At 37.1% G+C, this 12370-nt stretch overlaps 1 protein-coding gene across 1 annotated transcript; it reads left to right on the plus strand.

Moving 5' to 3' along the window:
• Positions 1–861: 861 nt before the first annotated feature.
• On the plus strand, positions 862–4056 carry LOC149544549 (L-type lectin-domain containing receptor kinase SIT2-like). Its single transcript, XM_089795181.1, has 2 exons — positions 862–1433; positions 1565–4056. Exons 1-2 carry the CDS (start codon positions 1411–1413, stop codon positions 3642–3644), a joined length of 2103 nt encoding a protein of 700 aa, XP_089651307.1. The 5' UTR covers positions 862–1410; the 3' UTR covers positions 3645–4056.
• Positions 4057–12370: the final 8314 nt, after the last annotated feature.

The raw sequence follows: 12370 nt of genomic DNA on the forward strand, positions 1-12370 counted from the left end.
TATTTCCACCATAAGATATTTTTAACAATTATTGATCCCTCTTCCAAATTCCTACTAAATAGATTTTTAAATTACAATGATTGTGTTGTAAGATATATACATAAACCAACAAATATAGTCATGAATTAAATGGCAATTTCTTATTTATATAAAAAATATTTTTATACAATTTAATTTATTTTAGATATATAGGAGAAAGTATCTACATGTTTATCCCCTAATTACTAAAATTAAAAGAACCTAAGAACTAGAATTAAAAAACCTAAAAATTTGAAAAGACATACTAATAAGTGATGAGATATAGATATATTCTAAAAACCGATTCTTTTTAGCTCTTTTTAGATGGCTATTGCAAGAACATAGTGAGAACGATATATTTTTTTCGAAAATTACCTTTTCCAACCAGTTCTGTTTAACGACCGGGTATTTTGAAATGCCTTCTTTTTATTGGGTTAAAATAAAGAATCGCAAGGAAAAAGAGAAACAGAAAAACCGAACCCGCAGTCAATAGCACAAAAAATTGCCGTTTTGAGGCCGGCATAGACATCGCCCTGAATATAGAGCTTGTTAGTGGAAGCGTTGAAATCGATATATTAATTTACCTTATTAAATTCAAATCGGGCAATCTATTTACCATTTTCAAGGAACTGTCCACCATAAACGCCGCCGCTATGCCGCAGGAAAGGAGAAAATTGGGCATTATCGGACTGAACAAGCAAACTAAGAATTCATTAATTGGTGATCGTCTAACGAAACAAGCAAACAAAAATTCATTTGAATTCCCCAAATTTTTTACATCGATTGCTCAAACTGTTCAAGATAAGATAATAAAAAAGATCCGAATAAATCGAATACCAATTTTCATTTTGTTACAAAATGGCGTGTTAAACGATCAGTGCCTTCACACTCAAGTGAACTGATCCAGAGCACAGAAACTCTCTTGAATTTATGTTTTCCAATACCGAGAGAAAACGATAAAGTTGCAAGTCAGTAAAAGCACAAATGGGAGGGAAAATGACTGTCTGAACAGCTGGCGAGCCAATTAGCGGTCATGCCGGTCTGAGTTAATTCTTTTTTTCCGAAGTACAAATCCCCCTGCCTAATTAAACCCATCTCCCCAAAACCCTCATATGGTCTGTTCACTTTCCACAACTGGGGTCTGTGATGGGTAACAGAAATGAAAATCTCTGAATGTTATCCCGAATCTCTCAAAACAGAAGGCTGAACGTTAAATGAATCTCTTACAGCAATGCTTTTTGATTCTATGATAGCAGAGAGGAGGATCTCAGATAATGAAGAATGCTGAATCTCAGATGGTGATAGCCATACTTGTTTTACTCTTGGTAATGGGCTTCAGGGGCTTACCAAAACGGCAAGATTACACCAGGGCTACTAGCACTGGTATTCCTAATGTTCTTGTGCCGCCGTGTTAGGTTAGTAACAAGAGTAGATGTGTTAATTTAATTTACGGTGACTGTTTTCTGATTCATGTCTGAATTTGCAACTCAAAAACTTGATATATGATCATTAATGTTGGTGCCTCTGGCTGAATAACGAGGAGCAGAATTATGTCAGGCGCTCAGACTTTTCTTCATTTGGTGTTGGCCTTTTATTTTTCTTTCTACTTTGTTTCGGAGTGTGCACAAGAGCAACCGAAGAGTGCTGATTTTATTTTCGAGGGATTCAAGGACTCCAATCTAAGCCTGACTGGAGCGGCAAAAATCGATTCTCAAGGCATTCTGGAACTCACAAATCTGTCACAATCATTGCAGGGCCATGCCGTTTATCCGTTCCCTCTACAGTTTAAAGATGTATCCAGCAACTCCACATTTTCTTTCAGTACAACTTTCGTCATTTCCATTGTGCCCGCGTACCCAGTTCTGGGAGGCGATGGAATGGCCTTTGTGGTGAGGCCTTCTAAAAACTACGAGGGATCCGAGCCCAGTTATTACCTTGGTATTTTTAATTCCACCAATAATGAGAAGCCTTATAATAAAATCCTCGCAGTGGAATTTGATACAGCCCAGAACTTTGAGTTCAATGACATTGATGATAACCATGTTGGGGTGGACATTAATGGCCTGGCTTCAAAAATATCTGTGACCGCGTCCTTTATGAACGAGAGCGGGATGTACGAGAGATTTGATCTCAAGGCTGAAAGGAGCATTCAGTGTTGGATAGATTTTGACGGTGTTGATAATTTGCTGAATATAAGTATCATACCAGGGGGAATGAGTCGGCCCGAGGTGCCCTTGATTTCAGTGCGTCCTGATCTTTCAGAGGTCGTTGAGGAGTTTATGTATGTGGGTTTTTCTTCATCCACGGGGTTGCTATCAAGTGTACACAGGGTTTTGGGATGGAGTTTTAGAATGCATGGACCTGCCCGGGACCTTGATCTTTCAAAACTTCCCGCAGCTTTGGACTTACTATCTTCGGGTAAGCCCGAAGGAATTGTAATGGGGGTTTCCGTTGCCTTTGCTGCCATGGTGGTCATAGCAGTAGCAGTTTTCTTAGGGTTTTGTATTGTTAGGAGATGGAGGGATTTTGAGGTTATAGAAGATTGGGAGCTTGAATGTGGGCCTCATAGGTTATCATACAAGGAGCTATTTGTCGCCACCAAAGGGTTTAGGGACAAGGAGCTGCTTGGAGCAGGTGGTTTTGGGAGAGTTTACAAGGGGGTTTTACCTAGCAATGGGCTAGAGGTTGCTGTGAAGAGGGTTTCGCATGAGTCCAAACAGGGGCTGAGAGAATTTATTGCTGAGATTTCAAGCATTGGGAGGCTCCGACATCGAAATCTGGTTCAGTTGCAGGGCTGGTGTAGATTTAAAGGGGAATTGCTTCTGGTTTACGAGTATATGCCCAATGGTGGCCTTGATAGGCTTTTGTTTGAGAATAGCAACAATAATGTTCTAGGTTGGGAACAGAGGTACATAATTTTGAAGTGCGTTGCTTCTGGTCTGCTTTATCTCCATGAAGAGTGGGAACAGCAAGTTGTGCATAGGGATGTGAAGGCAAGCAATGTGTTACTTGATGCAAATATGAATGGTAGGTTAGGAGACTTTGGACTTGCGAGGTTGCATGAACATGGGACCAATCCACATACCACCCGTGTGGTTGGAACACTGGGTTATCTTGCGCCGGAGCTTACTAGGACTGGTAAGGCGACGACATGTACTGACGTGTTTGCTTTTGGGGCAATGTTACTTGAAGTGGCTTGTGGGAGGAGACCTATTGAATCTAAATTTTCTTCTGAAGAATTGGTCTTGGTGGATTGGGTTTGGGAGATGCATTCCATAGGTAAGATCTTGCATGTCATTGATCCCAAACTTGGGAATGATTATGATGTTAGAGAAGCTGAAATTGTCCTGAAATTGGGTTTGTTATGCTCTCATCCTCAGCCTGAAGCTCGACCCCACATGAGACAGGTAGTGCAAATGCTTGCAAGAGATATGGCGATGCCGGCATTGCCATCAGAAACTCCTTCAGCCGATACACCTCGAAGTCAAACAGCTCGGTTTCTTGATGACTTTGTTGTTTCATTTTCTTCTTACAGGCAAAGTTCTTTCAATACAAACTCAAATGCAAGTGCAACCTCATTATCTGATGGAAGATTGTCACTTCCCTTGGTACATGGGAGAGACTGAATGATTTGAAGCTATTACACTTGGGATTCAAATGCTACGCATTCCTATTTAGTTGTTCTCCCAGCTGTAGAGAGATTCTCCAGTTCAAGCCCCTCAGAGAGATTCCAATCTGCCAATTTTTTGTGTAAGGATTGTTTTGTTGGTCTTCATGTACATATTGTTATGCCCCTCTCGTTACTGAATGTCAGTGATGGATGAATTGATGCTTTGTCAATCAACTAACTGGGGATATGTCAGATATAGAGCTTGAATAAAGGAAGGTAGGTATTTTAATAACTTCTACCAGTAACCAGTCTATAGACCACTTTCATGTTCTTGTTTCCCAAAAAAATGATACTTGGAATCTTTTCTATTTTTCAGAGAAGAAGCCAACGTATTTTTAGTTTGCAATGTGCATCGTATAATTTATCTAGATTGTCTCTGGTTTCACTAATTCTCAGTAGTTACTCTAATATTAGCAAAATACTAGAAGCCCTCTTTGTACTGTTCATCATTTTAGACACTATGTCTCATGTCCACATACCTTAAATGAGCTTGATAATTCTAAATTAATGTGGCAAGCCTTGATAGATTATAGATTTATGTCAATTCGAGGCAGATTTCTCACTTATTTTTCACTGGTGATGTTTCGATCGTACTAAAAAAGCATTTCTTTTGGGTTTGAAAGATAGCAACTACCTTTTCTGATGATGGATCACGTAGTGTGATCCGAAACGTTGATGATAAAAAATATTCACACAATCAAATCCAGAAGCTTAATATTATACCTTTCCTCTGAAATATAACACTTATTTCCCCAAAAATTCAACAGACTTAAGGAACAAACTGTGATATCTGAGAACCAACTTCAATAGACTATCTATTTTATGACCAAACCCAAATTGATGAAAATAGAGCTTATAACTTAATGTACTTGTGCACATTGGCCCGTAACCAAAAGACTAAATTGAGATCTTCAGTGAGACGCGGCAGCTATACAAGCTATGAGAAACATGTAAACATTTCAAGATCCCGAAAACATTATAAGAGGCAATGTTTCCACAGAGTTTGGAGCTCTTAGCCTCAGTAAAATACAACCCCCATGTATTTATATCACCGTGTGTTTGGCATATCAGAAATTTGATTAGATTAAGCTCAGAAGTTTTAGGGTTTTAATCACCTTAAGCAATTTCAAAATGTGTGCATGATTAAAGCCTTTGTGGGGGATTTGGCTTCCTGTGGCACGCTGGCAGCCCATCTTACCGTTGCCAGGCATATAGTCGTCCTCCAGAGTAAAAATAATACGAACACGTTTTCTTCTTTCCTTTGTATAAACGTATTTTGAATCTGTCACGACCTGTCTTGGGACTCTCTTTGGTGTTGTCTATGCAGTGATTATGTGGCAACCTTGTCCATTTCTACTTGGTCAAACCTTGATTTTAACTTGGATTTAAAAAATGATTAACTATTATTTTACTATGTGATTATTAGTGAGTAAATGGATGATTAATGTATTGGAAAATTTGGTTATATCTTTCCATGTTAATTGTAATTAGGCTTATAATGTTATTTTATGATGAAATATTGAATTTGTAGATGATGATGTTATAAGTTATGTTCCATGATGATGATGCACTACAGATATTGATGCGTGTGATATTAATTTGATAATATGATGTTTTGGATATTGATTAAATTGTTTGTTAAAGATACTGACTCAATTTTGTTGCGAGTGTTTGAGTGGATGTAGGATTAATAAGACGAGAGTGTGGTTGAGGTAGAGAGGGTTAGCCTCTCGGAAGGGGATGCTTCTAATGGCCTCGCAGCCACACGCACTTTTACATTTAGTTTTTATGATGTTTTATCTATTTATTTGTGACATGTTACGTGTTTAAAAGTTTGTTTACAATAAGATCTGATGGAAGTTGATTTTAATTAATTGATTATGAAAGGTATATTTTAGAATAAGAGTGTTTAAGGCATTTATTTGTTGATATATGATGTTCAATAATTAAATTTATAAGCATTTAGAGATCAACAAAACATTCATGTAAAAGGTGAAAAGGTCAAGCCCTCCACTCCTTTTGATATGAGATTACGATCTCATAAGACAGGACCGAAAGGGAAAGCTTGAGGTTGTGACTGTCCCGTTTCTAGTTTTCTTGACACTTCTGGTCTATTGTTCTTTATAATCAAGCATGGTAAGAGGCTTATTGTCTTATCCTCCTTTTTACCATGGGGTTTTAGGTGCTTGTTAAAAACCTATTTATGTGGGTGGCTGATGTGTTTCTGCGTGACTACCTTGGTCACACTGTCTTGGTTGTTGACCTGTTTCACCTTTTGACTGTTGTTTTGTTTGGTTTGGGCTTCATTAAATTTTTTATGATTTGTAAAGGGTTTCAGGAGCCCTTAAAACCCTGTTTTCCTTAATAAAAAACAAAACATTCAATTATTATTGATTGATTGATTGTTAATGATAATAATGGGTTAGGGTAGTATTTTATTTGTTTTCTCTCCATTTACCGCCATGATTCTTATTTTTTTTAAGTAATAATTTTTTTCTATCGGCTCGGGGGACACAAGGAACGAATATGGGGGGAAGTGGAAGGGGGAATACATGAGGGTTTTTGGGAGGCAGTTATGCAAGGTGGAGGACAAAAATAATTGATTATAGAACTCGAAATTTGGAAGGTGGAGGGTAGCGGAAGTGAGGGAGGAGAACTATGGTAGCAATGGAAGACAATGGAAAAGAAAATGATAAAAGAAGGGGGTTTGTGGTAGATGAAAAAAACACGACATAACCAGAGGAAGAAATCATCAACGACGGCTGGGGAAGACAGAAGAAAAATTGGGGGAAAACACAACATAACCGTGTTCTTTTACTTTTATTAATGATTGTTTCCATACTTGTCCTTTCCTTTCATGGTGCATCGATTTAAAGAATATTTGATTTAATAATAGCATTGGTTATTATGCATAAAAGAAAAGGAAAAAACCAGTTGGATATTGTTGATTTTCATCTTGAAAATCTTTGTTTTAATGGTAGCAAGCATGTTTGTGGGTGGCTGAGTATTTTATTTTAGATTGCTTTGTTTTCCCTTACATTAACTCTTCCGAAAAGAGAAATCATTGGCATGTTGTTATTAATGTCTGCTTAATCTTTATAAATGATAAAGATACCATAGTGTTGAGTGTCTTCAATTGAATAAAACTCTAGGCAAACATTTCTTTGTTGGATACAAATTTATGTTAATAAATTAGTTGTCTTGATACTATGCACTGTAATCTTGTGCATGAACTGACTGTTCCTAACTGTATTTCTAACCTAAGGCCAAAGTATTGCATTTGGTAGCTCCTCTATAATGCTGTAGAAGATATCAAAGTGTCCTATCAAAAATTTTCCTTCCAAATGTTCTTATGGGCGTTATGAGGTTTAGAAATTTAGGACAACCATAGACCATGTGCATGTTTAGTAGAACGTATGGAAATAGAGCTTAGGAAATAATCGATTTCTTGAGATTTCATAACTAGTGGAATGCTATTGATTATTTATTACAGCCTTATAGTAGTTTGGAATGGGTGTTGGAGTCCTTTTTCATTGTTTCCTTGCTATACTTGATTTTTATAAGATCTAGTTGTTGAGAGATAACTTGTCCTATTGTGATCATACATCAAAAAAATATAGATACATCTTTGTATTGTAGGCATTTCCCTTTGTGGCAAGATTTTAAGTTTTGAACAACTTCTTATGTATTTTTGTGTATTACAATAACTAATAACTTGGTCTATCACTGTTGTAGCTTGTTTTATAGTTGATTTTAAATGAACATTGTTAGGAATATCTGCAACAGTTAATAAACTTCAAGTTAACACCTAGCAGAGGAGGATAGTTATATACATGTAGATGTTTGATTGATGCTATCAGGTGTGCTGGAAGTTTTATCAGTAAATTCCGAGTTATGGATTGGATATTCATGTTGAAATGAAGCTTTTTTGAACTTAATTGTTGTTTTAAGAGCACCAATTACTGTATTTTAGGCACATTTTCTGTTTCCAGCAATGTTGATGCTCCAATGTATGTAGGAGATAGTTATTTCATGTTATTGTTTTGATCCGATCAGAAATGAGTACATTAATGATGTTGTCATAGAACTACGTGGTCCTTTTCAGAACTTATTCACCTTGAGGGCGTACGGGTTTTATCTTCCTTATGGTTGGGTGTAATGTGGCATTAGGAAGGGTGAGAATGAATGCATTATGTTTTGCTTCTTCTAGCCTGTCATAATTCTGAAAAGTAGGATTCATGATGTTTTGTCTCTTCTTTTCAGTAATGTTGGCAAATTAAGTGCTTGGCCAAGCCATTACATTATTCTTGCATTTCAGTATGCTATTTCTGACATTAACATAGGTGTGTGACTATGCTTACTTTTCCATTTTTGCATATGTGTAGATATGCTTAGATATAAGAAATGTGCATATGGGTAGAATGCTACAATTTTTCTTTCACTGCATATGGGTAGAGATGTAGTGTTCTTTTCTTTTCCCTACCACATTCCATGTTTAGGCTACTAGGCACATGGACTACATGTAGTATGTTTCACAGCTACACTGGATCCATTCAATCCATCTTGTTCCTAGAAGCTAGGCTTCTCGTGCTAGGGCCGAGGTATTCTTCATGTCAGGAAGAATCCTAGGGGAGTAGTCACTCTGTGGTTGGCGAAGTACAAGCACCTGGGCCACACTCCCATCTTAGTTAGTAGATGGCAATGTTCATGGGCTTTGGAGATTGGATACACTTCAGGATATCCATAAAGTTTCAGAATCAAACTTGGTCTTGTATCTTCATCTTGGAAAATGATGTATTGTATCGTTCATTTGATGTAACCTTGATTCAGATATTGTAACTTTAAAAATTGGTGATGTAACATCATTCACATTTATGGTGAGCATGTGATGTATATTCATTGTAATTCAACACCATGGTTCACATGATGTAATGATTCTTTCATCAAATCAACGACTTCATTTTTATGTTATATTAATTTTCAACTTATTGAAATCTCATTACAAACAACATTGTCTAATGAGTTGTACTTCAAGTTAATAGCTAGTTAACCTTGATTACCTTTAAAATACAAAGATGCTTGACTTTTTCTTATTTCAACATTGTATGATGTGGCATTGTTATTCCATAGTTTTAGCATTTTTGTGTGATTTGGAAATTTTTTTGTAGGATTGGTTCTTACATATGGTATTGAAGCCATGTTTAAACCCTAGGCCTTTTGGCTACTATGCTGATTTGCGCCCTATGTGTGTCAGGTGTTTGAGTTATCACCATGGCCACAAGAGCTAATTGTAGAGGTGGGTCCAACAGTGGTACTCAAGCTAAGGAACCTAATGAGAGGTTAGATCAAATATTGGAACTATTGAACCAACAGAGGGCTTTGTTACAGGAATAAGACCAAAGGATGGATAACCTAGAACATGAGACTCGAGGTAGACACACTAATGAAGAGGAAAGGAAGCATGAAGAAGATCAACGTGCTGAAGCCTTGTGTAATCGGGAGGAGGAGTTGAGGAAGAAACATGAGGATGAGATGTTGGCTGAGGTTCTTAGGAGATTTGAGGTAGAGAAAAAGGAAAAAGCTGATCTTCAAGTTGCTCTCATTAATACTAACCAAGTATATATAGTAGCTGACTTGAGCAATGATCTCAAGAAAGTTACACCACCCATGTTTCATGGTAGAGCTTTTGGGAAGATGTTGAGGCATGGATTACTAGCATGGAGAAGTATTTTCTAGTTCGAAACTATACAGGGAAATCTAGAGTAGTTTGGGCCACATTTCAACTGATGGGCGAGGCAGCTACTTGGTGGGAAAAAGTAATGGCTGAAAATAAATTTCAGCATGGAGAGGTAACTTGGGAAGAATTTTTATAGCTTTTTCGCAAATGATGGTTACCACAATTATTCTATGATAAGAAATCATCAGACTTCTACAAGGTAGTTCAAGGGAGCATGAATGTCACACAGTATCATGAGTGCTTTTGTCATTTGGTGAAGTATGTTCCACAGTACCAACATGATGAGCTATTCAAAACCCAAAAATTTGTGATGGGTTTGAAACCTGAGATTTATAGTGAGGTTAAAATGCAGGAGCTTGAAACCATGAAATTTGCACTATGTAAGGCCCTTAATTAGGAACAGAGGTTGAAGTATGTTTACTTATCTAAATCCTCTAACTAGAACTATAAAAGAAAGTTCCAGGATAACAAGTCTCATTAGAAAAATAGGGGATATCAGAATGATAGACAAAAGGGAAATTGAAAGAAACAAGTCAGGAACATAAAGGATAAGGATCAGGCAAATTTTGACAAAGAAAAGAACAAGGGAAATTGGAACAACAACAAGAATCAAAACAACAGAAATGAAAATGGAAGGAATGGAAACACTAGGGGTGATTAGAACAAAAATGATGACAAGAGAGGCCCTAGGATAGGATGCTTTGTATGTGGCATTAACCACTTTTCTACCAAGTGTCCACATCGATTTGACAAGAAGAACTTTCCAACTCAACACCAAATTCATGCTGCAGTTGATCATAGATAGGAAGATTATTAGGCCACTCCTATATAGATGATTGGTACACTTTTTGGATACCCTGTTTCTATTCTTATAGATATTGGTGCTACTGAATGCTTTGTAAATCCTAAGATAGTAGCTAAGATACCTATTAGAGTTGGTTTTATGGTTGAAACTTGGACTATAGAATATGGTAACAGGGCTGAACATAGGGTAGAACAATGCTTATTTTGTAGTGAGTTGGAACCCCCTAGCTTTCAAATAGAGGTCAACCTATATGTAGCACTTTTGGGCTCATATGATGTCATCCAAGGAATCAATTGGTTAAGTGAGCACAAAGCCATAGTAAACTATCAAGATAAGGTGATTGAATGCCTTGATCACACATGATACTCAGTGATTGTAAATGGTGTCAAATGACCCTTGGAATTAAGACAAATTTCAGCAATGCAATTGAAGAAAGCAAAGAGGAAGGGTTGCCAGTTATATGTCGCCCATGTCAAAAATCTAGAAGAGATTCCACCTCGTTTAGAGGATCATCCTATCTTGTAGGAATTTAGAGATGTGTTTCTAGATGATTTACCCTAACTACCCCCTAAGAGGGATTTTGATTTTTCCATAGATCTTGTGCTAGGAGCAAAACCACACTCAAAGGTTCCATACCGCATGACTTCCACAAAGATGTATGAGTTGAACACTCAGCTACAAAAACTCTTGGATAAATGTTTCATTCGACCTAGTGTATTACCATGGGGAGCTCTTGTAATCTTCGTCAAGAAGAAGGATGGTACCTTAAGATTGTGCATTGATTATTGCATGCTAAACAAGGTAACCATAAAGAATCAGTACCCTCTCATAAGAATTGATGAACTTTTTGATTAGATGAAGGGAGCTACCATATTCTCAAAAATTGATTTGAAATCCGGATATCACCAACTTCGGATTCAAGAGGAAGATATACCTAAAACAACATTTAAATCAAGGTATGGACATTATGAATTTGTAGTCTTACCTTTTGGACTGACAAATGCACTTGTCACTTTCATGAACCTAATGAACAATGTATTCAGAGACTGTCTTGATAAATTTGTGGAGATATTTATTGATGATATTTTAATATACTTCAAGAATTTAGAAGAGCATAAAGAGCATTTGTACATAGTTTTGAAGCGTTTGAGAGAGAGGAAGTTGTATGGGAAACTCTCTAAGTGCTCATTTTATCAGAAGGAGATCCACTACCTAGGGCACATTTTATCATCAGATGGCATAGTAGTGGACCTTGCAAAGATTAAAGCCATCCTTGAATGGCCTACTCCATAGAATATAAGTGAAGTTAGGAGTTTTATGGGTCTTACTGGATATTACAGTAAATTTGTTGAGGGATTTTCTAGGTTAGCAGTACCAATTACATCTCTTCAATGCAAGGGTAAAAGATTTGAGTGGACAGAAACATGTGAGAAAGCCTTTCAGTTTCTTAAGAAAAGGTTTACTACCGATCCTATCTTGATTATACCGAATCCTAATGGACATTTTGTTGTCACAATGAATGCTTCCAGAGATGGGCTTGGGGGTGTATTGATGCAAGATGGTAAGGTTGTTGCCTACGAGTCCAGGAAGCTCAAATTGCATGAAGTAAATTATACAACTCATGATTTAGAATTGGTTGCGATAGTACATGCTTTGCAGATGTGGCGTCATTACTTATTGGGTTGAGATATATTTTCACTCAACCTAATCTGAATGCTAGATGGAGGTAGTGGCTTGAATTCCTCAGTGAGTACAATTTTGGCATAGATTATATTAAAGGAAAAGAGAAAAAGGTAGTAGATGCACTCAGTTGCAAAAGGCATATCACCTCTATCACTACATCTCGAACCCGTATGAGAGAGTATATTCTTCAATACCTTCTTGGAGATACCCATTATGAATGGGTGAAGTTTGTTTTGGAGGTTGATGCCTCCGATTCACGATTTGATGATTATTCTTTTGATGATGATGGTGTGCTTAAGTACCAAAACAAGATTTATGTTCCCAACTATGAAGGGTTGCAGAAAGTTGTTCTTGAGGAGATGCATTGCACTCCATTTTCAAGGCACCTAGGGGTAAACAAGATGATGGCTGATTTGAGACATTTATACTTTTGGCCGAGACTCAAACGGGATGTGAT

The sequence above is a fragment of the Cupressus sempervirens genome, chromosome 8 (genome assembly GCF_028749045.1).
Source record: "Cupressus sempervirens isolate cs-2001-9-10 chromosome 8, ASM2874904v1, whole genome shotgun sequence".
Taxonomy (NCBI): domain Eukaryota; kingdom Viridiplantae; phylum Streptophyta; class Pinopsida; order Cupressales; family Cupressaceae; genus Cupressus; species Cupressus sempervirens.